This window comes from Empidonax traillii, unplaced genomic scaffold (assembly GCF_003031625.1).
Source record: "Empidonax traillii isolate 1590-97213 ecotype Southwest subspecies unplaced genomic scaffold, ASM303162v1 scaffold1083:size320519, whole genome shotgun sequence".
Classification (NCBI taxonomy): Eukaryota; Metazoa; Chordata; class Aves; order Passeriformes; family Tyrannidae; genus Empidonax; species Empidonax traillii.
The window spans coordinates 288341-316307 of NW_020956276.1; the positions used below are offsets into that span (position 1 = coordinate 288341).

At 38.7% G+C, this 27967-nt stretch overlaps 1 protein-coding gene across 4 annotated transcripts; it reads right to left on the minus strand.

The window, feature by feature from the left end:
• OTUD4 (OTU deubiquitinase 4) lies at window positions 1–27967 on the minus strand. Of its 4 annotated transcripts, XM_027904747.1 has the most exons (22): window positions 27462–27967; window positions 25798–25881; window positions 23031–23081; window positions 22039–22085; window positions 20211–20283; window positions 19639–19720; window positions 18910–19054; window positions 16956–17013; window positions 16454–16571; window positions 16156–16220; window positions 14323–14423; window positions 12880–13004; window positions 12585–12765; window positions 11303–11468; window positions 9954–10074; window positions 7903–7958; window positions 7201–7359; window positions 6534–6672; window positions 5488–5567; window positions 5298–5412; window positions 4553–4593; window positions 1–2634 (listed from the first exon to the last, which is right to left on the minus strand). In XM_027904747.1, exons 1-22 carry the CDS (start codon window positions 27612–27614, stop codon window positions 1393–1395), a joined length of 3402 nt encoding a protein of 1133 aa, XP_027760548.1. In that variant the 5' UTR covers window positions 27615–27967; the 3' UTR covers window positions 1–1392. The 4 variants fall into 4 exon arrangements, with proteins under 4 accessions (XP_027760548.1, XP_027760547.1, XP_027760549.1 ...); XM_027904746.1 differs by having other exon boundaries at window positions 5298–5567; window positions 7201–7356; XM_027904748.1 differs by having other exon boundaries at window positions 5298–5567; window positions 7276–7359.

A 27967-nucleotide genomic window follows, 5' to 3' on the forward strand; every position in this document is an offset into this window, starting at 1 on the left:
TGAAAAGACAAACGTTTATTTTAATTAGGGGTTTATACACAGCATGCATCTGAAAACAAACTATCATGTAACTATCACTCTGGTTTCCTCACCAAGGGTGCACAATCTCAGACACGAATGAAGGGGTACCATCACCTATGCTACTGTATACAGAGATATAAAAATATACACAACAGGTAAATTTTACAGAGCAACAGAGCTGAGTGAATACTGTGCACACTGCACTCTCCAGGTCTGGACAGCTGAACATCCAAACGGCAAAGGCAACAGGAACACTGCAGAGATCGTAATCGGGGTCAGAAGAAACAGCATCAGAACTCTGACACAGTGTAAAAATATAAGGCAGAAGCCACTTTCTTCTGAAGAGCAGAGCACAGAGACTCCCCATCTTGCTTTTTAAAGTAGTTCCAGCAAGGAGCTGTACATGCAAAACATCAACAGTGCAACAACAAAGGAATACTGAACAGTAGCTGAATCGTACAAACTTAAAAAACGTAACACGTACTTTATGCATCTCCTCACAAAATATCTAGGATTTGTCAGTGCATTAGTGTTAAAGTGGCATTAAAAAAACTTCTGCTATTATAACAGATGCAGAATTATTTTGGAAATGCATAGCATCTACATTTTTATTGTCTTTGTAGTTATTCAGTTGGTATAGGCACCATTCTAGTCACACCAGTACTAATAAGAATCCATGGTGGAAACAGCCATTCTTATCTGTTCATACACAGGTATTTCTTGACTGCTTGTCTTGATTTTGATTTCACCAAATAAATGCTTTTTAAATTTCAAAAATATACCCTATGATTATGAAAAGAACTATATACAACATACCTAAGACACAGGGTTAGCTGGCTGCCATACGTGTAACACACAAGAGAAACATTCAAGTTTGACAGATATTTTTTCTTTTTGAGATGAAAGGCCTTTGGATTGGAAGCATATCAGAGACAACAGTGCAGTAGGCTGAGAATTCCTTTAGCTCAGTTCAGAACTAAGGCATTGTAAGATAAAATATACATTTATATTTGGTGCAATAGTATCGTCAATTTTAGAATCTAAATCACGTCAAATGCTATAATTTGTCACTCTAGTAAACGTATATACCCATCTTCTATCACAAACGCAAACCTTTGTGGGGAAAAAATTTACCAAAACACTAAACCTAGATTGTTTTTTTTTTTTCTAATTTGACATTGAGGAAAAACTGCTAAGCCAAACAAACTCCAAAATCCCCCCAAAAACCCTATGTTAGGACTTCACGTCCTCCTAGTCTTTACTCATGAGAAGTTAAACGTATCCTTGAACTTCACTAAAAAGAAATTAAGATTTTAAACTGCTACTTCAAATTGTATTTTGCATTTCAAATTTCTCAATTATCTACTCACTCTATGCTTGCTGCCCCCTCTGATTATCTCCGAGTGCTGCCCTTCTCCTGTCATTCCTGAATGGCTGCCCTCTGAAGTTTCGTTGATACTGGTAGCTGTCGTCTCTGCTTCTGCCAGGTGGTCCTTTCCAAGCTTCCTCATTTCTTTGGAACTGGTATCCTCCCCTGCTGGAATAACCTCTCTCCAGTCTAGGCCTTCTGCCTCCTCCGTAAGTCTGGTTATAGAACTGCTTGGATCTACCACTCCTCAGCATGTCAGAAACTTCACTCTCATCCTCGGAGCTCTCGTCCCTCGTTCTCTGTGCCCTGCTTTCCATATGCAGATTACTAACACCCTTGGAATCCCTACCTTTACCAGTCTTCTCCTTGCGGCCGGGAATGCTGGTTTTCAGTTCGTTTCTCGGAGGCTCTGCCAGCAGTGACTGAGAGCTGGGTGGTGCTGGCGGCCTCTCTGTGCCCTGTGCCTGTGGAGTGTGGTGCTGCTGCCCAGCTGGTTTCTGCTTGGGTGCAGCCACAGAACAAGTCTGCTCCAGCTGAGGTGCCCTGGCTGAAGTGTCTTTCGGGGCACCACACTGGCTGCCCACACCAGCCACAGGGAAAGGGATGGTGTTGGAGCCACCACCACTGCTGTTCTTCTGGAGCTGCTCCACACAGTTCACCCCGGGCACCGGAGCGCTACTTTCTTTGCCCACGTACATGCTGGCAGAGGTGCCAGCTGCTGCTTCTTTGTCCTCAGGTGACATGACAGCACTGGGTCTCCCTAATGAATTCTCAATGAAACCCTGAACTGGGTACCCATACCAAAAGTGAGGAAAGAAAGGAGGCGCTATTGGAACAGCTCCTAGAAAGTGGTTGTGTCCAAAGGGTGGCTGTGGGAACATATTTTTCCCTCTCAGGGACTCCTCGTAGTTTGCATGAAGAGCTTGCGCTGGATTCTCTGCTTCTACACAGACCTGTCCTTGGCTTTCTGACACCTGAGCTGTGGGTATAATCAGAGGCAGCGACGGAGATCTACTGTCAACCTGTGGAATTTGGCCATTGGATCTGGCCTCGCTCTGAACACCAAAGTGCCTGTTGGGTCGCACAGCTTCGCCTTCATTCTGAGCCGGCGGAGCCTCCTGGAACCAGGGGCTGTGTGGATACACAGGGAGGGACACATTCGGGTACATTCTACAAGCAGCTAAATAGGCCTGGTGCAGGGGGTACAAGTAAGAATGGGGTGCCCACATGGGACAACTGTATGCCTGCAAGACAGCAGGGAAAAAAAATAATTAAAAATCAATTATTTGGTCTTTCAAATTTTCAGACAGACATAAAAGCACACCAGTCATTTATTATTTTGAAACAATTATAGGAAATAAAAGTTTTATTTACAGTGTCCTTAGTTCTAAATCCTAGGACTCTAGGATGGTGTTCTTATTTTTTAATTCCTTCCAAATGCAGTTGAAATGGACAACAGTTGTGACCAGTAAGAAAACTTAATAACAATTTTTATATAATTAAACACACAGTGCTATTAAGTCAAGCTTTAGCTATGTGTTTGAAGACAAACATTTCAAATTCATTTTCCAGAACCTCACCTAAAAATTGGCAATTCATTCTACCAGCCTGCTTTGAAAACTCTAAGGCATAATAATCAAAACAACCAGAAGCCAAACCATACACATCTTTTCACTTAAAAAAGACTACACCGAGACCCAAAATGAGATTATTTCCCTGTGGACTATTTGCAGATTGAAATCCATATATATCCACATAACCCACAGATCAGCTTTCTTAGAAGCCCTCCCATAAAGTTGGGGTATAGGTTTCATTAGAATATCCAGTGCACTTTTCCAGCTAGTGGTGTGAGTCACCAGTGGACACAAAGCCCTTTCAGCAGCAACCTCTCCTGTGCTGGCAGTACACAAGCCATGTTCACAACACTTCCCTTTTCTCTACTTCCACGTTACTGAATCGGCATCTGTAGAAACAGTGCCCAGAGCAAACTATCCTAAAAAGCCTACCCAGACCTCCCCTCCATGGGAATAGTCCATTCCCTCTGAATATGCAGCTGGAAGGGTGTGGATAACAAGGCAGGAACCACAGCAGCAGAGAAATGCAGAAAGTAGTTCCTGGGTCTGTTGTACCCTGTGACACCAGCAGAGGAGCACAGCCACGAGATCGTGGTCCTAGGGCCAGCAGATGGTGCTGGAGCACCACAACGACAGACAAGATCCCAGAAAATCCAAAGTACCAGTAAGGAGAGTTCCAAACATATGTCAGCTCATGAAACACATGCTGTCACCTTGCAGTGACACTTGCTAATTAATGACTTACAGATTTCCCACTAAGCAAAGAGACTTGTATTAGGCACAGAATTACCAAATTTACATTGTAAACTCTGCTGAACCTTTCCTCTTTCCATGCCCAGACACCAAGAAATCATTGCTATGGATGGCTTATTCATGTGGAATAAGCCCAAGAGCTCTCAGCACCTTGCTCAAAATCGTTTGCCTGACAGAAGCAGTAAGAAGGTAAAAAAGGAACATTTTGATGTGCAGAAGGAAGAAACTAAACTAGTCCTTGCCGAGTAATGGAAAATGCTGATTTTTTGGATGAGCCTCTTCCCCAACCACACACACAGATTTGCATCACATTTACACATCAACTGCTGTTACAATTACTGAAAGGGTTAAAAGTAAAATACTGTTGTCATCAACCTGAGCAGAAAGGACACATACGCAGGTTACTTAAGGAAGTGTCCCCAGGGAAAGATCTTGGGATCTGTACTGCAGTGGCTTCGCCAGCACACAGCTGTGGTTGAAGTTTAAGGGCATTTTCTCATTCCCTATACCCTGCGTCCAAAAAAGTGAATCTTTACACTCAATTTATCTGTGATTTTGTAAAGCACAATCTGCTGACTGTACAGCCACAGCTGCAAGCCAATAGCTCTCACTATTGTTGAGATAAAATTGATTCCTATTGACTTGAACTGCACTGTGGACCACTGCTGGAATCCCAGTTAACAGCAGAGAAAATAAAAGTATTTCAAATTTAAAGATGGTCTTGAAATGTAGAGCCTGCAGCAACCAAACTTCTGCACTCTAAGTCCTACCAAGCAATACAAACAATTTTTATGGTATAACAAACACAAACACGTAAGGAAGTTTGAAGAGTTACCTTCACGCCAAGATTGAAGAAAAATCTAAGAATATTCTTATCTAGATAAAGAAAAAAAAAAAACAGAAAAAGATTTATTAAGAACTGAAATATTTCATCTGATACAAAAATCAGTCCTTCCATAAAGTTCCATTTCAGTAGCAAACATTGGTATTAAGTTGCTGCTTGCATGTCTTCCATTGATTCATTGGGGGGTTTTTTTTGCCACAGTTAAGATATTTAGAACACAACAGCAATTTTAATTTCAGTTTTAACAGTCTGTGGACCTGAACTTCTATTTTATAAAGAAACAGATCAGTAAACAAATCACCGTGCAGTCAGACATGAGATGTTCTTTACGGGCATTTGTAGTATGCCAAAACCTGTGTTTTCCCACACCAGTAAGGAAACGCTCAACAGCTTCCAAGCTTTTAAATTACATGAGCAAACACGTTACTGCATCAGGAAGCAGTTCTCCAAAGATAATTCTTTACACTCAAAAAACCTCAAGTTACAGTGGGTCAAGCTGAGAACCACAGATTCCCAGGTGTGACCACTTCAAACAGGTGGGATGCCAGCAGTGCGACCTAAAGATCTACAGCTCTGTTCAGTATCCCCTCCCACATCTCAAACCACAGAATCACTACTATTAGATCTTCTGACACGGACTGACAACGGGACCAAAAAAAAAGCTGTCTTTATCTACATTTTAAGAAAAGAAAACCTATTAGGAAAAATGGTATAAACCCCAGCCAGACCTTCTCACCTTTAGGTAAGTCTTCCCCAGTATTGCACAGGGAGTAAGAGGGTGCAACTGCTCTTTCTCCCTTTTCACTTAAAGGAAATCCGGGATATAGCGGATCCTGGTAAGGATTCAGAGTCTGAGGCAAAGGCATTAAAGGCTGGTTAACTGCTTGTAGCCACACAGGAACTCCAGCAACTGAAGCAGATGTTACCTGAGCCTGTGATACAATAGAGTCAGGTCCCGCTGCTGGTCCTGGCATCAATGAAGAAACAGGTATTTGGGATGGAATACCTACAGAGGGGGAAAAACCAGACATACATACATATAGGTACACATATATAAAAAATACATACATGCATCAATACATATAGAATCACAAGCCAAAATGATAGCACAAAAGCAAGCTTCAAAATGCATAGTTCTCAGAAAGAATGAAACAGGTAAGCCAAGCTTTCCAGAAATAGCTAAACTGTTCCTGTATTTATTTTTAAAATTACAAATGCCAGAAGGGAATAGGAAGGGGAAAAAGGGGGGAAGTGCAACTTTTATGTGAATTCCTGAAGTTCTCATTCTGCCTAGTCATTGACAGTCAGCTCTGAATCTGAGCTCAGCTTAACTGGGCTATGCATCTTGTGTCACAGACACAGTCACGTATGACAGGATTATTACCGTATCACGTGAACAAAGTATGCTTATCTGAAAGGTAGTCCTTGTACAGAAACACAGCAGTGTGAGAGAAAATACAGCACCGGATCTAATGGGCAATACTGAATCTAAGCTAATTCCACACACCAAAAGATACGCACAGCACAAAAAAAAACATTATACTGGCTTTGCAGCTCAGGTCCAACCGGATCTCATTAGTTCCAGACATACAAGTCCCAAGCTGAGACCTGAGTCTTATTACATAGGACACAGAGCACAAAAGCACAAAAGCAATGTGCTGACAATGCGCTCTACGTTCAGTAGATCCTCAAAACTCAATGTTATCCCACTTAGAGGAAAAACAGAGAATTGAATACACATCCCTCTTCCACCTTCAGGCTGGGAGTGAAGCAAACAGTACATGCAGGCTGTCAAAGACTTAATAGAATTCTCAGTAGCTTTCAGCAGTGAGAAGCTATACTCCTATGACTGACTGCCTTTGGAATGTGAATTTATACGAGACAGTGTCTCCTGGAGATATCTTCAATTTAGTAAGACAGTTACAGTATATTTCAGGGTTAGCAGTTTCTGATTTATGTTATTTCTTCAAACCTGCTGGTCCATAGGTTGTTGGCTCACTTGGCCAAGCTGGCACGATGGCTGGTACAGAAGGCACTGCTGGAGGTAAATGCACCTCAGAGAAGACTGGGGAGGGTGTTGGAGTTACGCTCGGTAAGCATTCCGCCAGGTTCTACAAAAACAAAGAAATCACATTAAATTTTTCTAAAATCACACCATTGTTGGTGACCCCCAGTGTGTCCGACTTCTACCAAAATTGATGACTCGGTATTATCCAGACTACTACTATCACCACAGCAAAGTATTACCTTGTAATATATCAAAAGAGACCTGAGATCCTGAGCTCTATCAGAACATGCCTGTACCACAGACAGCCATCTGTGCTATAACCACCCCCGCAAGCATCACATTACATATCTCCCAACCAAAAGAAAAGCCACCCTCACAAACCATTACCTTGGAAAAACCTGAAAAGGCAAAAGCAAAGAATTTAAAGTGAAAAGCAGAGTTCACTTGGTAGAAAGATACGAAATAACCCCTCTCTCAGAAGAGAATAGTTATACTTTTACTTTTCTAGCAAGGGTTGTCCTTCTACATTCTTTATGTTGGACATAAGAGATTCCTAACTGTAAATACGAAATTTTAGCATTATCACCATGGAAATGACTAGGTAATTAAAAGCCAGTACCGCAGTACATACGTGGCTGTGATGAAGCTCCCCTTTGTCTGAAGTCTCCTGACTGGAAAACTTTGAAATCAAACAAACATTTCTTACTTGCTCGGCAAGCATCGAAGAATCTGTTTTTACTTGTTCCAAAGGAGACGAAGCTTTTGGATAGCTCTCATCTTGACTATTCTTCTAAAGCAAAGTTAAAAACAACAGACACAGCTAGTCTAATAGTAAGATTAACTTTACAAAGAGTTATGCAAAAACAGTAAACCACACTCCATACAAAGTGGGCTAAGCACCAGATCACTATTATACTAGTGTAACATTTTGCTCATTGAAAGGACAGCAAAGGTTAAAAGCCAACAAGGGGCCACAAATCTTCACTGAACTTCAGAGCTCATGGTCTGTTAGCACAGTAGCTATTAGCAAACATCAAATCTTCTATGGTCCCATCATACTGAAAGACTGTACTAAGCAATTACAAATCCAGATTCTTAAGTTCTCTCGAAGCCCAGATTTGAGAACTCAGATTGCAGAGAAAGACTATAATTAAGGGTTAAAGGGGCTGAGGAAAGCTGACAGAAATACAAGCCTCCAAACTTAGGAGTATTTCTTTAAAAGCCGTAAAGGAGCAGCAGCAATCACAGCTCTAAAGGCAGCTATTGCTCTGCTAATCATGTATCAGAGAAGCAATAACATTAAAAAAAAATTTGGTCTTTTCTTTAAGATTACCTCAGATGAATTTGGCTCAAGCTTCTGACTTAAGTGGATCTGCCTGGAATTTGACTCTGCAACACCAAGACATAACCTAGTAAATGAACCATTACACCACTTATGGCTATCACAACTTAAGCCAGTTAAAGTTTGTCTTTCCAAAATTAAACTTTCAAAACCAAACCTGCACCTCAGCACATATTACTTCAGAAAACTTTAAATTCTATTTTTATCAAAGATCAAAGCATCCTAAAACAAACAGTTGTTAGGACAGTGACAGAGCAGCTATTTCAACCTGGGTTTTCCAAGCTCTTTACAGCTCTTTACTGATATTTGTTAACCATTTCAGTGATGCTTGAGGGAAGCAGGAATGAAACATAGCTGTCCCTTTAAACATATTCATCCTAAATTGCTCCTAATGAAACTGAATTCTGTACTTTGCTTAAAGTGAAAATGTTCTGATCTGCATTTTCATATTCAACTATTAAGATAACAGAAGCTCAAACTTTTGTCTACTTTTGACTGAGTAAAAGAGCAGTTTAGAAGGTTTCGGTGGTTCAAAAGACCTAAAAAGTTTTCAGACTGCTGCAGAAAGTTTAATTTCTCAAGCACCAGCAAACACCTTGGTGGGGGAAATGTGTTAAACAATAACTGCAACATAATCTTCACATAAGATTTGTACAAGTTCTTCACATTCTGGTTTATGTTCAAATCTGGTTACCACTGCTTGTCAATCAAACTCATGCCCCAAAGTTTTATAGTAGCCACTAAATAGATATGTATTTTTTAAAACCTTAGTACTTGCACCATCACAACTAGACAACACTGTAAATTGAAACATTATTGATTATGAGAATTACTGCCTGTTCCTCAAGCACCAACAGGAATCTCTAAATACTCAGAAGGAAGTACAGTTTGTTCCCATAGGATTGGTAACCAAGTTTCACAAGGGGCAATCAATCCTGAGTGTCACAAAAACAGGGAAAGCTGGACATGCACTTCAGCCAAATCCATCATGACAGCATAGTTAAGAGCTTTCTCTACCATGAACGTTCTTTTTGGCATTGCTGATGAAACAACTTTTCAAAGGAAACAAGTTTTCAGACACTTGGAGAATAAAAAATAAGCAAGATTGATCCTTGTGAGACCATTCAATAAAGCATGATGTTGTAAGAGAGACTAATGAGCACATGCTATTGCCAGAGATAATGAAACAACAAAATTTTAAAAAATGGAGGGAAGGAGCAATTTCTATGAGCAGGCTAAGGAGTCTGAATTTTATTTAGTCGGAGGGAAAAAAAAAGTGGAAGAAGTCAAGCTCAAATTTGGTTTTTAGTCATGGCAAAGCTGGCAGAACAAAAAATTAAAACCTAAATAAAATTAAAAAATCCCACCAAACACTATCAGCTACAAATAGCAAAGATTTACTAACTGCCTCCTGACAGCTACAGCTTTTATCTGTTACTGCCACGTTCTACTTCCTCACAGAAGAAGAAAAGCTTTGAGTCCATGAAGAGAAAAGCTAAAAAGTGTTTTAACTGATTGCGGGAGGGGAAAAAACCCACACAAAATTTTGAGCGTGTCACAGATCTCTCTCCTGTAAACAGGGGGGGTTTTTTCCAACTCTTCAGTACACCAGCTTCTCCCTTTCTGTGCCACTGTATGCTAATTCTTAACCATACCACACTGGATACTGATTCCAGTAAGTACTCCTAATGGTCCTCCCAATGGCACTTTCTGCCACACACTCCAGAATTCCAAAAGGATCTAATTTAGGGTAGCTCTGATAAGTCTTTTAGTTTATCTTATTCCTCTTCCCATTTACTGCAAAAATCCCAGTAAGGGGCCTGCTCTCTCAGCCACATTCACAAAGCAGGAAAACACGTCCTTTCTTCACAAAGCACACCTTTTTCACCTTGAGCCTAGCTTAGTTTGGCACTGTTATTTATGATAATTTTCCCCTCATTGCCTAAAGAGATGCCTTATCTTGAATAAGCTCTGAGGCTGGTAACAAAACCAAGGAAAGAAAAAAAAAAAAGGTGCCCTAATCTAAAGCCATTTGTTTTTACCTTTTTCCTTCTGCTCTTCCACTTCTGCTGTCCACTTGCTGTTTCTTCTTTCATTATTTGAGAACTTTTTCTGGTTTAAATTATCCATAGTCTGTGTAGCAGCCTGACAGACAGACTGATTCTAAAGAGTTTTACAAAAGCAGAAATACGGATTTATGTAAATCAGTCCAACGACACTTTGCCACCATCTGATACTATTATGTCTTCATGAGACATAAATATTATGTCTGTGACAGGTAGAGAGGGGAGGGGGGAGGAGTCTTGATCAGTATCATTCAGATTCATCCACTCTTTTATTTGCTGCTAAATTTTGCAAAGTGTCCTTTAAAAGCATTCATGTCATTATCTTATATGACAAAAAACTGTTTCACTCAGACAATAATTCACTTAAAAATCACTTCCTCCTCCTGCACGTGAGCAAATACAGCAAACTGTTACAGCTCAGAGGGAGTAGAGCAACTTCTGTCCCTTAGTTTCAGTCTTTCACCTACTCATTCTTCCCAGACTTGTTTTTGTCCCAGGATTTAAATCCAAAAAGCCCCACATATCTTTAGAACACATCTACGTAGAGAGCAGCTCTTCACCCACAGGACCAGCCCACTTCCCTGGACGTACTGAGACTCCAATCTACTTTCATTAAAAATTGCATCAATACAATTATCTCTCAAAAATCTATAGGCTACATCCTTCCCTCAGACTCAGCCAAGACCACTGAAGCCTGCTCAACTCCACAGCAGAAAAAGAGCAGGTCTGACAAAGCATTTGTATTACTCAAGACACCAGGTAAGTTCTCACACCACTAAGGTCACAGGCTAGGAAAAAAAGTCACTTATAAATTAAACCAGGTTTTATGCAAAACAAATAGGAAACAATCCCCTAGTCACTGATACTGCGGTGCTTGGTGCCATCTTACTCAGCTATTTCTCAGCTAAATTAAACTTCAGAGCAAGTTCTGTCCTCACCTTGAACTTTGATCCCACCATACAAGAAAAAGGCAACATCCAAGTAACTACAAGGGAGTGCAAAGCCTCCCAAACACAGGAGGAGCACCAAGAACGAAACCTACAGTGGCAGCAGCTCACGTGTCTCCCATATTTACATGCTTAAAAAAGAACTGTGTGTGTGGGGGATGTTAATTATTCTCAGGGTAAACTACTACATGTATTTCTTATCTTTAATATACAAAGCACTGTAGATACCTATATTCCTAAGCAGAAAGCGAGTGCAAAGAAAATAACCTTAATTTTGGAATTGCACGGTAATTCAAGCACAGCAAACCAACTGCTAATTAAAAGGTTCATGGACAGGTACGGAAAACGCACTGTTAATTACAATGAAAAGAAGCATACATTGCAAAGAGCAGGAAAAGCTTGTTCATCCCGCTGCTGGATCTCATAAAGGGAACGAGACTCCTCTATAGCCTGCTTCTCCCTGCGCTCCTCTGGAGACAAGCCAAAGTAGTTACAATCTCTGCTGCCATGGTTCAGATCCTCACCTCTCTCCCGCTCTGCCTTCCTGTACAGGAAAAAAAATGAAGTGGCATCACTTGGACACAGAAATTCCCCAGTATCAAACACAATACAAGCTCAGGGTCTAAAAGGAAGAAAGAAGGTAATTATCTAAGCACTCCTTATGTGATTCCACATATAGCAGATCCCTTTCTGGCCATATGCATAAAATTTAAGGAAGGGAAAGAAATTATTTTGTCCACAATTCAGTTTAATACAATTTCGAAAAGCTTTATAACAAATGGTAATTATTAGATCATAGTTAAAAACCAAATGCCTACATCAAGCCGTCTAACCCATTTCTGTGCCATCTGCTACCTACGAACATGCAAGAGAAAGCTGGGGAAAGAGGTTGCTGTAAATACAACAAAAAGTAAAATGCATTATGAATTTTCAGTTTCTAAAGCATCACTACACAAAATTAACACCACTGTTTCAGCTTTCTGAATTACTTTATGAAACCTTTTATGATACTCATATATTCAGGTTACAGGTGAAAGAAAAATGCCCTTAAAATGCTGCATGTGGCAGACTCCAAAGACCCCGGCTCCATTTTTTCCACAAGGAGTTAATACAGAAGTGTGACAGAATAGACCATGAAGTATTTCCGTTTGTAGACAGGTATAGAAGAACCTTTCGGATAGAAAAATGGCAATCAGAAACTCTGCTACAACAGCACAGTAAATTGAAAAATCAGTCCCAACAAATGCAGGCAAAATGCTGTTCTCATATTCCTTCAAGTGATCAGTCATAACATGAAGCAGTCCCCTATGACAGGTTCAGTACAAGCTGAGGGAAGACCTTTGCTGTACCTGTGAAGCACCACATGCAACATTATTTCAGCCCCAGCCAAAAAGAAAAAACAAAAATGTCCACTTTCCAAGAAAAAAAAAAGCAGTTCTGTAGACAGTGCTTCCAGGGGGGATGCTGCCATGCAAGGTAAAAAAAAAAAAACATTACTTTTTGTATGCTTGTGTGTATTCTTAAGGACTTGGGATAGTTCTTAAGAATTCAATGGCAACATATTTCAAAGGAGCATGCTGGAACCACCTGAAGCAGGCACCTCGGCTTCCAGGAGCTCAGTGAGAGTTAAAGCTAAGGAAGATTTTATCTGCAGTTTTACCTTACAGACTGGGAAGGATTCCTGCCTGGAGCTTTTGGCTCAGTTGAGGTCTGATGAGGTTGGGGTCCAGAACACAAGAACTGATGCTGCCTGGTTCCCACAGTATGCTGAAGTCGAGGAGGTAGTGCTGACTGGGGTTTTATTGACTTGCTCTGATTCTTTGGCCCTCTGCACTCTGCATCTGTGATAATGACATAAAACAGGCAAGACTTTTTTCAATCATTTTTTTTAAGCTCTTCGGGGCAAAACATCAGAGAAATAAGATCCTGCCACACAAAGACAGGTACAGTCCTACCAGGCTGAGCGTTCTGCCCCCATATTGGGAAAAACTTCTTTATCTTCTTCCCTGGCACAGTGTTCCAGCCCTCCATAGGAGAGGTCTGTGGAAGAGGTTTAAGGCTCTTCAGTGAGACAGCATGCCTACAAAACAAGGAATTATGGAGGGGAAAATATGTTAAAGACAAGAACTAGGCTTGCATAAGTAATACCACATGTTTTTTAAGACTGACAGATCTTTCCATTTTTTGAGAACATTGCATTCAAAGTTCTTTGCCTTTACGATTACACTCAAGCAATATACAGACAAGCAAACTTTTTTTCTTTTTCTTTTTTTTACATAGAACTGGTAAGTTTGCACAAACTTATCCAGTAAAGAATTATCAGCCACTCCTAATGTCCACATTATAATGTCTTCAGGGCAGCCAGAAAAGAAGAATGATCAGAAAAAGCAATATACCAGATAAATTTATTATAAACACTGCAATAGATGCCAAGATTGAAAAACATTGTATGAATGGTGTATATCCCAGAGTAAATACTGCATTTTCAACTGAGGATACTGTAGGATGCCCAAGCAGCTCTTTACATTATTTATATATTATAAAAATATATATTTATTTACATTATATATTTAAATCAGGTTAAATTTCAATTTAAAAAGGGTTCAAACTGCAAGACAATCTTCAGATCTCATTACATTTGTTTTCTTTTTATTCATGAAGAAATCTGGATGAGATTAATTGGCATCTTTCTCCTTCTCTCATCTACCTCAACTGGAAATGTTTCCTCTTCCCAAATTACACTCCATCGTGTTGGGGTTTTTTATGCCCTAGAAGTCATAGAACTTGCAGCAGATCTCAGATCTCTTCATATCTCAAACTGCCCTCCATCCAACCCAAAAAATACCCCAAAAAACCAAAATGCCCCACAACCAAACCCATCAAATCCACAATCCCCAACGGCAACTTTAAACACCTAATTTGTCCCAAGGCAAGGCAAAGATGACACTGATCTAAACAGCAACTTTGGTGCTCTGTGTGAAATCAGGCAGAGCTACTGAACCAACAGAGAAACTCAGTGCTTGGATGGGCCTTCTTATATGAAAATAATCAGATGTAAGATTTGTGACAAGCTTAAGTACAACAAGCAACATCTTACTGGTCTAGTGTCAGCCTGCTTAGGATGGAATCTTGTGCAAAAAACTTAAAATTAAAATACTACTAACATAGTTACTGTTCTACTCTGCAAGTAATACCCAGACTAGTTAGTGCTACAGAAAGTTTAAAGTGATAACCAATTTTTCCCTTTCTTCATTTAATATGCTATTTTCTCAACCATTTTGTGTTAGTGCTGCTTTAAGTAAAGAAGCAGGTACACTTCAGAGGCTGAAATTAACTCTCAACTGAAGTAATGCTTTGTTTAGTTTGGTGTTCTTTCTCAAAAGAGATTAAGCACTTACTTTGCTCCAAGCTCTTCTACAAATACAACAACTGGCCCACTCTCCGAATGAACTTCTTGAATGTGGGCATTATAAAATTTCCCATTATGCTCTAAGCGCACCTAAAAGGACAAGGAACAAAAAAACAAAAGTGCTTTAGCTCCGAAGATGACAATGACAGGAGGCAACTCTTTAAAATATCAACAATGTTAGAAATAGAACTTTTCCCCTTGCCAACAGAAGACCTGAGAAATACACAACGGAATTCAATAAATGTATCAAAAGCAAATCTTCAATTCCTATCACTTCTTCAAAAAGAAATAAAACTACTATTAAAATGAACACACACAAATAAGCAAACTCATAAACAAAGAGAAAGCTTCCTGGGGAACACTACTTAATGAAATATGCTTTCCAAAACCACATGAGAAAGTTAAAAGCAATGAGGGCATCAAGGCTTTTCAGTTTTACTGAAAACACTTTCTCTTAGAATGAAACTCAAAGCTTTTCCTTGTTAAAATCTACTTCACTTCAGTGAAACTTAACTTAATTAAGGACATAATGAACACCAATTACTTCTGAAGATATTCTTCAGAAGGCTTTTTAAAAACAACCAAAAAAGGTTTATTAGATATGATCATAGTGTTACTTGACTGTCATTATGTTCTAAAAAATCTTCTGTTAAATGTAAAATAAATTTCTTAATATTCTGCTACAGTATTTGGCTTTCCAGTTCTATTAATTTGGTCAACTCTACTTTTCACTATTTACTTCATCTTTTTTCCCATGTTTTTATCCCATATATTTGCTGTCTTGCCACATAGATTTAAAACTTAATAGAGAGAGTATGTTAATTACCAGAGATTTTTTCTATCTATACTCTTCAGTAAATACTACACAAGACAACAGCCTTAGGGACTTAAATCCAAATTTTAAGCCTGTACTATTAAGCAATAAATAATCAACTCAGCATTAGACTGTTTTGTTTCTTTGGTGGGGGTGGGGAAGGGGGAATTTGGGAACTTGTGGTTTTGTAGGTTATGTTGTGGTTGAGGGTTTTTTTAAGTTTAGAGATGTCTTTTGCCTGCAATTTAGTCACTATGGTTAATTCCATTACACAAATAAGAAAGTACAAACTGAAAGAGCCCCCAATGCTGCATGATTAGCCAAACAGCATTTTCTCATCAATATTAATAATCTAATTAAAATAGATGGTAAAATATCCTAGAAAGAACCATGGTTTAGCCAAGTACCACCAGTTTAATTAACCCACCTCAGGAGATTAATCTAAAATGTGAGTACTACAGAATTTAGTGGAAAACCTTACCTTCTTCTTAAGTAGCAACACATACTATGAACTTTACCAGAATTTAAAGAACAATTGTGTAACACACTTTGAACACTTTAAGAGGAAGCTCACCCAAAAGTTCAGGATCCGCAGCAACTAAAGTGTGCTGCATTCCATTACTTGAAACTATTGAGATTGTATCAAAGCCAATTTACAAACAATAATCATTTTCTCCAGTGTCAAACATTAACACATGGAACTACGATTCCATGCTTAACGTTGAGGTCCACAGATATCTTAATAAATACACTCTTCAAGTTCCCCTTGTGACTTTTTAATGGAATAAAATGGCACTGATCAGTTGTTCTGCTTAATGCCTTTTCTGTATATGTGGTGGAAGTCATGAATACCACATTAAACAACAAGCACATCCTTGCTTGAAGACATAAGCAAAGAATACCCAGAAAGCAGCAATTATATGTATCAAAATATTTAACAAAGAGGGAAGGCGGACATCTTGAGCAAAACGGCAATGTGCCTGTAAACTATAATTCAGTATTACTTACTTTACATTTATCTCCCACGGAGTATTGCATGCCAGCAGCAATAGAGAAATCCTGTTTCTGCTGATCTGTAAAGACATAAGTAGCAATATACTGTTAGTTTAAATACACCAAAAGAGTTACTTTCTTGATGCAGTAAAAATCCAAATCAGCTGTTCAGGCCCTAAATCTGCCCACTGACCCATGTGGGGAAGACCACAGCCTAAACCGCAACTGCAATTTGCATCACTGCTCTTCAAAAGGGCTTCACTTTACATATCAGCTTGCAAAAGCTGCAAATTTTAAGTATTCAGTTACTTACCCAATTTGGATTGGAGCCAAACATCATATTCAATGTTTCTGTAAACCAATGGATCGAGTGATTTAAGAACCTTTTTAGGTATGACCAACAAGGCAGGATTCCCATTGCTCTCAAGGTGCTGGATGAAACAGAACAAAGTGCTAAATGGTCACCTGCATTAAGACGTCCAGTTTTTCATTTTCCAATACAGTGCTCAAGCTTTACGCTTTATGTATTCTCAGCTTCTTTATATTTCAGTTTAAAGAGCTTTGGAAAAAATTAAACGGTGTTTTTTAAAGCATACCAGAATAAAACTAAGAACTAAGCAGCTTTAAAAAGGACACTATCCACCTTTGAGCACATCAAAAGTAAACATTATATTTCAAAGAAATAGGTAGCTTTTAAGGTATTACATGTCAGGAAAACTAGGAACGCAAGATTCTCTCATGAACTACATTAAATACTAAGAAATACACCAGGGTACAGTTTATTAGAGAGAAAATAAATCTTAACATATAAATACCTTGTTGCCAGAAAGAGATTTCATTCCATTCATATCAGTAACTGTTGTAGTTTTACTTCTGCAATAGGACAGAAGCAAGTTATGTTGTTATAACGAGTTCTAGTACTAAAAAGGCCTGGAAATCAAGTAGGACACATCTAAGGAAGTGGACAAAAATACTGAAACTACTATCCTCTACATGCTTTCCGCTCAATAAGCATACCACAGAACATCATCTCTAAAAGTGAAAAACCTGCCTATAATAAGAACTACATTTTTAAACTTTACATGATATAGAAATACATTTTTTGGTTTTAAGAACAAATTTTAGGAAGTCTATCTTATATGCAGTGACTTCACCATCACTTTGAAAAAAAAAAGGGGGGGGGAGGAAAGCAAGAGAGACAAAATTTTTTGCAACTACACAAGGAAAACATAGGAAAAGCAGACATAAAAAAACCCTCAAACCAAAACCCATTCTGCTAGTTAATTTGCATCAGGCACTCCAATTTACTCTTTTCTACACTTGACATCACTGAAAAAATACTTTCCACAGAGAGAAAGTCCAAGTATTTTTCCGTGCAACAGTTGTAGACAACTCTTAGCACTAACTTCTCCCAAAACTATTACATTTAATAACAACATAACTGAAAAGTTTGTATTATTAAAATTAAAAAAATAATCTTCTGGACAACTAGTTAATGAAACAAGCTGAAGTCAAATTTTGGACAAGCAAAAAATTTAGGACTTCATAAACATAGTGAAGTGTTTGTAATCTGTGTTAACTGGGTCAGGAATCACACACACACACACACACACATTACTCTTGCATTGTAAGACATATGGTTTAAATCAAGAATACTGAGTTCCACAGCCTCAAGTGACTATATGATCCTATTTCCAAAGGTGCTATGAAGGTTAGCAGTGTATTTTCTTAGGAATTCCAAAGATAAAGGGCAAGGCTACTGCATTTGGAGCCTAGGAAAGCCTCAAGAACAGAAAGGAATAAAGGTTTCCACTCTCTGACATTTAACTACAATAATTATTCCCGGAGGCAGAAACACTTTGTATTTTAATTGGCAATGTTCCCTAGTATTTTTTTTTTCCAAACACGAAAAGAAAATAATCCCTTTCCCGCAACTTGGTTTTCTTTCTGTGATGATTTCCATCATCTTCCTTCCTGTTGTTTTCAGCCTGAGGAAGAAACCACCTCCTGACAGCTCAAAGAATTTCTTATGCCTCATGCCAACACAGCAGAGCCCCCAGAAAGGACTGTAATGACATTCAGCAAGAAGAGGGGACATGATCCATTAATACAGCCTAATCTCCACAGCTTCAGTGGGATTTCATGCAATCCAGGGCTAAGAATCACATTAAACAGAAGAAAAACTGCCAATATGTGAGTGCAAAAATCGCACTGTGAAAGACTGCGCAAGAGGAATCAGGTCAAAATCCCAAAGAGCTCCCAGGTCTAGCAAAAAAGAATTACAAACCCACAAATATAATCACTTCATAAAGATCAAGGAGAGAATGGAGCAAGCTACGTCTGTATTTCTCCATTAGCTTCCTCTCAAGCAGGCATTTCAGCCTCCAGATGTGGAAACAACTCAAGTTGGATTAGATTCCTAAAACTCTACTCAGTTGCAAGAGCGAGTCAAGTAATTTTCATGGAGTTTACCATGCCAGACTGGCACATACACAGTTCTCCCAGGGGATTCTGCTACTTTAAACAGGAAGAGGGCCATGCTGCAATGGCTACATTCCACTATAAGACTCAAAGCTAGAGTGAAGGAAAAGCAAAAGAGCAAGAAGCCTGTCTTTTGGAACAGAGAAGATTACATGTTGCATTCTTTCACACTTTGAACGCTACCCCTTTGTGCCTCTTTTTTTGTCATACACTCACCAAAAATTCAGAAAACTCATTTAATATGTATTCTTCACAGGCATCTTATGTTAACTTTTAAATCCCATTTACCTGTAGGTGTCATCTTCTGAATCCGAAGCAGATACTTCACTGCTACCATTACTGTCCCCGGTCCCTCCAACAGCACTAAGTTCTGCCATGCTTTTCTTTATATCCACATCAAATACTTTCTCATAAAGCAACTCATACAGCAGAGCTGGGGAAGAGGAGGAAAAAGTGGGAGAGCAAAATCAGTTATCAGGGAAATCAGACTTTATACCACCATTACAGATGCATTTCAAATTCCTTCAATTAAAACATCAAGCACTTCTGCAATCTAGTAAACCAAACGATATTGCACAAAGACAGTTATTTTTTGCACATGCAAACCCCATAATTCCTGTGACAAGATACATGTCCAAAGCTAATTTTTAACACAAACAACTGGTTTGCTAACATGAGTGAAATCACAATTACAACCAGAATGCTGACCAAAGACAATTCAACACATTATTAATCAGCACACCAATATTTTCTGTTGACATTAGACCACCCAGATTCAAAGAGTCACATAAATCTTCTCCTCTTGGTATATAATCTGCCTTGTCAAGAATCAGGACACAGCAAGAATTCAAGATCTCACAGAATCATACCGTCATTGGCAATTCACATTGAAAACTAAGCTTCTAAAGAATGACTATAATAATAAACTTTCATACAAAGCCTTTTCCCCAAACCTTAAAGTGATAAGTTCAGATTTTTGGTAAAAATATGCTTTAAACTAACCAACATAATACTTACACTGGCACAGTGCAGCTTTTTCTGAATACTCTATGGGATAAACAATATCATAGTGGTTTCCATTTGAGAAGCACAGCAATACCTATTAAAAAAACCCACAGAGACATTTTAGGCTTTGCATCTCACTTGATTTTTCATAAGCACTACCTTTTAAATTCAATTTAGGGTACCACGTGCTTTGTTATCTCTTGGGATCTCAGCGTATCAATAAAACAAACAAAATGTTTCATGGATGTCCTTTAAACCAAATAGAATTTAAACAGAAGTCAAAAAGAATTTAAACAGTGGTAGATAGCCACATGAATTAGCACCTCAAAATTGATTTTTACAGAATTTTAGATTAGTAGGAAGATGTGCCCCAAATATATACCATCTATTTAAAAAGAAGTGCTACACGTATTAACACAATAGCTCACTTAAATAGTTGCCTTGTACAAAATAAATCGTTGAAATTGAATTCTCAGAACATTTCACTGTGTTGAATAACAAATCTCATATGCAACTACTTGCTGTTTATAAAGTAGTGTTAATTCAATCTTTCACAAGTGTGTGTTGTTTTGGGTTTTTTTTACCTTATCAGAAAAGCCATTTTCAGTTACACATGAAGGAGAAGCATTTGGTTCCTGGTATATTATGAAATCTTTTCTGGGGAAAAAAAAAATAGCAGTTAAGAATTCATTTTAAAAGAAGTATCAATAAAAATTTGAGTATTCAAGTCAAATTCAATAACCACAGAAAACACCTAGCAGTTTTCTCTGCTATAATCAATATCTGTCATATTCTTAATTATTTTCTCTCTCCCCCTTTTTTCCATAATCTTCCCTTTGAACTCTTTGCTTAGCAACCTATCACTTCCTTCAACTTCTTCCTTATGCACATAGGCAAAAAGTGTCATGGGTCTTGCAAAATGACTGAGTATATTCACAGTTGTTGGATTAAAAATAGAAACTTCTTACAACAACTCAGAAAAAGCAATTCTGAGAGGAAAAGAATTTCAAAGCTCAGGGAGAAAAGAAAAATTTACTAGATAACCAAATCATACTTGTGACAGATTTGAAGAGTGAAAGTGAAATCAAACCTGTTCATACTGAATTTCTATCCTACGCCTGAGAAGTCTGAAATTCTCTTACTTATCCACCTGGAACAGAAGAGGAAATTCTTCCTTCCACTTCACTTCAGTCTGCCAGTATGCAGGGAGGAAAGCAACTCTTTCCCCCTACCTCCACCACCATTACTACTTTCACTGAGACACCAAATTGCCTTTTTACTAGAAGCCTGTCTTCCCAAAACAAGCATGGCAGTAACTACTTTTGTGTGTTCACCTCTGCAGTGAAGTACTACATATAGTTGCATCTACACCACAAAACCCTCCTGGATGCTTCCAATGGAAATTAAAAAAACTCCCACTATTATCAACCAGGCTTTGCCTCTGTATTCATTTATCAGCTGTGACATGGATACCAACGTGGCATGACTTCAAAATAAACTGCTTCTATTTATGAGACCATATTTCTCATGGCCAGAAACTCAACAGATCACGACCATGGACATAATGAAGCATGCAATTTTGTTGACTTACATTGAGCTACACTCCTCTACACCATGGCTCAATCTAAAGATCTCCTCACTAAGCCTCTGGAACAAAACTTTGCTCTAATTTTCAGTCCAGTCCTCCCACATCCCAGCAGCACATGCAGCTCTGAACTGTCCCATTCACCTCATAAAATGCAATGAATTGCATGCAATTTCCCACACTTGACACCTAAAGTACCCAAAAGTAATACTTAGCTAATTTGATTGACTCTTTCCTCTTATCAGCTGTCTCATCAAAAGACAAAGTCATTAATTTACAGTAAACATTTTGAAATACTGAATTTTTAACAGATGCACATACTGCAGAAGGCGAAGATGCTGTCCATCACTCAGTCCCTTGCACAGTAATTAGAGATCAGTTATAAGTATTCAGTGTGTTGTTTCTCACTACTTTGTGAAGAGAGACTGATGATATAAAATTACATTCAATAAAAACAAAACAAAACTCTTCATCACCAAGAGGAGTGTTTGTCTATGCAAAAGTACCAAAACCTTTCTTAACCACAGCTCAAACTATGGCCTTTGACCAATTCTCACTTAACTAACAAAATACAAACTGCATGACTCTACCCACAACTGGTTGTGAGGTCAAGATGCATGACATTGCTACAAACCTGTACTCACATCCCTGATGAAATCTCATTTTCAAAGCTCACTTTTCCATTTTTCTTTAATCCCTTGACAGTTTCAATTTTCAAAGCATATTTGTTATTTTCTGGAGAAGCATGGTATAACACAATTCTATCTGTGCTATTCCAAATGGTTCACTAACAAAACAACTGATCTCAGTGAAACGTATTTACTTACTTGTACATAAGAGAAAGGGCACTTATTTCTACTTGTCCAACCCATTCCTGTATTGAAAACAAAAGAAAACAAAGTTCAAATGAGCACAAAATTATTATACCTCCTCATGCATAGATCAAGAGATGCAAGTAATCAGTGTTCAAAATAAATATATGAACACTGAGTTCAGCCAAGATACTTTGACTGTAAGTGGTTTTTTGCAATAACAGTAACTATTCCAGTAAGGTAGTTCAGGGGTACAAGCTAGAGGGACTTTTCCCCAAACTAGCAATGGAACTGTATGAAAACCGAGAGAACTAAAAACAATCACACAAATGCAGATTTACCATTAAATGGTGCAATTCTGAAAGGTGGTAATAGTATTGGGGTTTTTTTCTTTTGTTAAACCACTAGCAGTGTAGCTTTTCAAAAATTATTTGTCAAGCACTTTTAAAAAAAATGTTATTCTCTACCTCCAAAACTGTCAGGTTTTGTTGGCCTTTAGCTATAGATGTACTGGAAAAATGAACTTTGTGGCTAAATTCTCAGGCCTTACTCAAATTATCAACTCCCTAACAAAAATACTAAAATGAAATTGGGGGAAAATACAAGTAAGAATAATTATTGTAATAATTTATCTTCAAATCAATATCTCCTTAAGAAGCCACTGTTCATAATCCCCCTTACATGATTAACTGTCTTTGTATCATGTAATCTTTTGGACCTTTATTCCAGGGATCTTGAAGAAAAAGCTAGCCATGCTGTTTCTTGGCATTTGCACAGCCTAAAAATATTTGGAAATGATTTTGAGTGAGAGATGTGAAACAAGACATGAAAAAAAAAAATTCTACAAATCATTTTACAGTAGAGAGTGCACACATAAAAGTATACATTCATGCAATTCAAAGACTTCTAAAGCTCAATCAAAAATACTTTTGAAGGGAAAAAAATTCCAATTACCTGTCAACACCAACAAAAGTATCACCTTCTGTTATAAATCAAGTTTAACATACCTGTGGATTTTCCAAATTTTTTAAATACTCTTCAAATGGCCCCTCTATGAACTGTATTTAAAAGAAAAAAAAAAAAAAAGCAGCAGTAATTAGTTTTTTCGATTAGCACAGCATATGGAATCCCCAGTGTAGGCCCACTGTACCAATGGGAATATACCACTGGAAATCAAGGACTACCCTGCCCTCAAAAAGCTTACAATCTGCGTATCAAGTGATGTAGAGATGAAGAAATAAGAGGTCAAACATGTACATCTGCACTGCAGAAAATAACCACGTAAACAGCTTTTGAAGTCATCACCCAAGCCCAAAAAAAACCCAAACAAAAAGCCCCAAAAAATAATTCAGCAGCCAAATGGGAAATCTGAAAGAAAGCAAAGATGCTGTCAACTAGGTATTTAGGGGCAACTCATCCCGGGCATGTAGAGCATCACTAGAGAGAGCATGTGTGGGCTTATTCAAGTATCTTGTTGAAAGAAACAGGCAGCAATGGACAATCAGGAATGAGAGTCACATTTCTGTAGTATGAAAGTAGCAATAAGATACAGCTTAGCAAACTCAAAGTTTTTTCAAGAAAAAAGAAAGATGCCGCAGTAATTAAGACATGCCAACTTCAAACTGTTTCAGCCATCCTGCCCACAGAAAGGGCGGATTTTAAATTTTCTATTTAGTCACAATCTGTTTGATTTAGTTAGAATTAACATCCACATAGGTCCAAGCAAAGACACAAATCTCTTCACGAACTTAGGCTACAAGCTGGATTGCCTCTTTATCCACAGTGGTCAAGAAACAAGATAATAGGGAGAACGAAGAGGAGTAGTGAGATTAAAAGTTCTGCTTTAACCATTTTGAACCTCACTTTGGACAGTGTTGCCCATGAGAAGAATCAAAAAGTCTGGCCAAAACTTTTAATTTAGATGGAAGCAATCAGGTGTGAAGCTAAAAAGGCAGATTAGTAAAACATAATCATAGCAATTCCTTTTTGTGTCAAAATTAAATGACCTATAGATAGCGCAGTGAGGAAGAAAGGAAGGGCACCAGAAAGTTCTCATGGGAAATTTAAGAGTTAGAGAATAAAGGTAAGACACCAGCAATTAAAGGAAACCCTTCAAGAAATAATGAGAAAGGAAATGAAGAGGGTGGTTACACACCTGACACTGTGGTTATAGTAGTATCAATGGAAAGAAAGAGATACAAATTCAAGCTGAATGGTTACAACACAGAGAGAACAGTAAACAGTCGAACTAAGAGATTAGGGAAAGAGGCGTTTGTTGGTTTTAGGCTGTTTGAGTGTTGGTGTTTTTCTTTAAGAAAGATAAGATGACAATGCCGTGTTCCAGATGGAAAACACAAAGTATAGGAAGAAACACTGGCAGCAAAAGAGATCAGCAGAGCTGAAGCAAGGTACCCGAGGGAGGAAGAACACTGGGAGAGGAGAACAGATGTGAAACACCTCAACCTTTCACATGAAACATTCTGAAAAATTACAAGGAACACTAAAAAAGGACACTTTTCAGAAGGACTGCAAAGATGGACAGAGTAGAGGTCGTACCACTCGGATCAAGTCTGAGGAAAGAAAGAACAGTGAGATCAGGACTTTGGAGGACAGAGGCCAAGACAGTAAAACCAGCCAAGGCTGACAAAGCAGTCACCTGGATGAGAGGAAACCACAACTGGGGGTGGAAAACAACATGGTATTTCAAAACACACAGTGCAACAAGAGAAAAACAGCAGAGAAGCAGATATTGGAGTGAGCAGGGTAATTCTGGAAAGTGATTAAAAAGTCAGTAGTGAAAAAAAAAAAAAAAAGGAAGAGAGCTGGTTATGTCCTGAGATGAACTGGAAACAAGCCAAGAGCCCTAGGAAATGGAAAGACTAAAGTCAGAGCTGCATGGTCCCAGAGAGAGTCACTCTATTTTATGTCACTAATTCCTGAAAATTCCAGCTTTCCATTTCTTCCCTATGCCAACATGCATCTAAAACAATCTTTTTATCTGGGGTCTGGGTAAATTTAGAACAGAAATAGAGAGCTAAGTAATAATCCTCTTGTAACAAATCCTTACACCTACTCTTGTTTTGGCCATCCTGGAAATTAGGTAAATGGTATATACACCAGAACCCATACAAACACAAGCAGGAGCATCATTATTTATTGTTGCTCTTTTAAAAGAAAGAAAAAAAGAATATTTCAGCATTAACACTGATGACATTCACCAAATTAGATCAATATCAAAATATTTTACATCCATGATTGATGAAAAACTTCCTTACACATGTTTAGGGGAAAAAAAAAAGTACAGTACCAATGCATAATAAACTGTAGACCCTGAAACAAATTTCACTAATCTCATCAGTCAAATCCCTTTTATATTGTAAAAGCAATTAATTACCACAATAAGAACATTTTATGACTTTTATTAAAGCATTATACTTAAATAAAATCCAGATTTTGGTAGCTTCACTATAGACTTCTAAAGTTTAAGGAAGTTTGCTCTTCTTTTTTAATGAGCATTAAAAACATGTCCCACACCACATCAGTCCAGTCCAAGGAGCACACAGGTCTTCCTTAAATTATGAAAATTATGAAAATTATGAGAATTAGTTCCTACCACACATGTGCCAATTAATTTAAATAGCACTCACTTTGAAAAGCACTAACCGGTATTTAGCTATAATGAATACCATCACAAACAGCAGAATGAAAAAGTGCAAGGAATAAAGTAACTTTTTTTTTTTTTAGAATGCTCACAAAGAAAACAAGAACACTTACCGCTTCAAATTTCTCCCTATTTTTCCGAAGATAGTCTACACAAGCCATCCTAACATCAATATGCCGAGACTGAGAGTGTAACACCTACAGAGGGAGAAAGAGAAGAAAGTGACACTGGATCTTAGGAGTTTTGATGACAGGTCACAAATAATTAATGACTACAGTCTAAATACAGGCTTGGAAATATTCTAGTTTTATTTTTGAAAATATTTAACATGTTACATCATCAGTAACATCATCCTGATGTGAGTGAAACCCCAATTAATTAATCAAAAATTAAGTAACTGCAGAATTCACAGATTTACTAAATTCAGACATTCAATTTTATGAGGATTTACTAAGCAAAGTGACTAGCATTTACTGTTAATCTTCAAGTGACTGCTTGGTAAAGGACTTCAGTTAATCAGAGTTAAATAACAGCAGGAGTGGATGAGGAAACCAACTGTCAATATGCACTCATTCAAATGAAATCCAACCAGACCTCAGAGAGTGCAGGTTTACCTTCTCCTAACTTTTAAGAGGTCTGTTGCCCAAAGCCAAGTTTTGGATGCCAGGAATTCCAATCCCTATATGACACCTGCCTTTTACCTTCTGTTCAAATCTATACTGGAAGACTATTACTTTCGTCACAGGTTCCAAGTTATCTCTAACATGACTTTGTATGCACGGTCACTACAACATAGGGAAATTACAGACATTTTAGGTTGCAGCATCTCTTGCAATCCTTACACAATACCCTTAATATAAAACACTTCCAAATTCAGCTCAGTTTTTTTGAATGAAGATTAGAGAGACTAGACCAAATTCGTGCATAAACACTTATTAACTCTGAATTAAAGACCTTCCCCTCTTACAGGTCATTTCCAACCAAAATGATTCTACAATAAAGTAAGAAAGGGATGTTAAAAATTTAATAGTTGGAAAAAAAGTTGTATCAACACTGGAGTGCAAGAGAAACCTTCTATGTATTAAAAACATCAGAATATCAATATATATTCACTAATTATTCCCTTGAAATAAAAAACCCCACTCAATTCCAATCAATTCCAATTGCTTGCCTAAACTGACAATTTAGTGGGGAAAGTAATTTAAAAAAAAAAAAAAGTTAACTGTGCATAATTAGCACAGGAATCGGGGCTCCCCCTATCAGAAGCACCACAGCTCCCACTGCTGTCTGCTTGTACTTAAGACAAGATGACGCTGTCGCTTTTTTCCTTTAACACCAACACTGAAATGGGGGAGGAGAATTCAACAGGAAGAACAGAAAACAAATTACTTGCTTTCTTTAATTTTACAGTAAGCTAATAAACAAAGCTATGAACAGGGCTTTTCAGCTCTTTTCCACTAAATTCCGTTTCCTAGATAGTCTCACACAAAGCAGCTGTACTCCAATGTTGAATTCTTACACTGAAAAAAGCTCCAGGGAGGTGGTGGAAGGTCAAAACAGGTAAGGATTTCTCAGTGAGAGGAGGCAGCTGTACATGCAGATCTTTTCTCACCTCGCAGGACGGAAATTACTTTAACAGTCCAGTTTTTCACTGGCACATGACCGTGTAACCTTAACCTACACCTGTCTGCGTTTTAACACTAATTACCACCCACTAATGAGATCCACTTCCCATGCTTTCATGAGAAGGAGAAGCTCTGCTTACGTAAGGAGTTACCTGTTCGGCCACAGCCCTGAAAAGGCAGGATCCATCCTTGGCCACCTTCTTCCTATACAAGCCCTGAGATCGCAGGTAGCGGTCCATGGAGGCGTCCCCGGGGGCGTCCCCCCCGCCGCTGCCGGGATGGCTCTGCTCTTCGTCCGCATCCATGTTCGCCCCGGAGAATGACCGCACCTCTCCTAGTCCCACATGGCCAGCCGGACCCGCGGGGAAGCTCCAGGGCCGGGCGCAGGTGTGGCGGCGGGCGGGGGGGACAGCGCCGGCCCCCCGGCACCCGAGGGAGCGGCGGGAGCAGCAGGAACAGCAGCAGGAAGAGCAGCAGCAGCCGGTCTCACGCCGTCCACTCGCATGTGGGAACCGCGGGGAGAAGCGGCAAACTTTCGCCGCGCAGCCTGGGGACTCCCGGCTCCGTCACTCCCGCGGCTTACCGGTGGTTCCGGAGAAGCGGGCGGCGGCTCCCAGGAGCAGCTCCGAAGGGTTCCGGTCCCGGAGGCGGGCGCGTC

Coding starts and splice junctions, on each gene's coding strand:
- OTUD4 (XM_027904745.1), bottom strand. CDS start 27,614: ATGGATGCGGACGAAGAGCAGAGCCATCCCGGCAGCGGCGGGGGGGAC. Junction 19,721..20,210: donor AAAATGGCTTTTCTGATAAG/GTAAAAAAAACC, acceptor TTTTTTTAATAG/GTATTGCTGTGCTTCTCAAA. Junction 7,959..9,953: donor GGAAGAGCAGAAGGAAAAAG/GTAAAAACAAAT, acceptor TTGGTGTTGCAG/AGTCAAATTCCAGGCAGATC.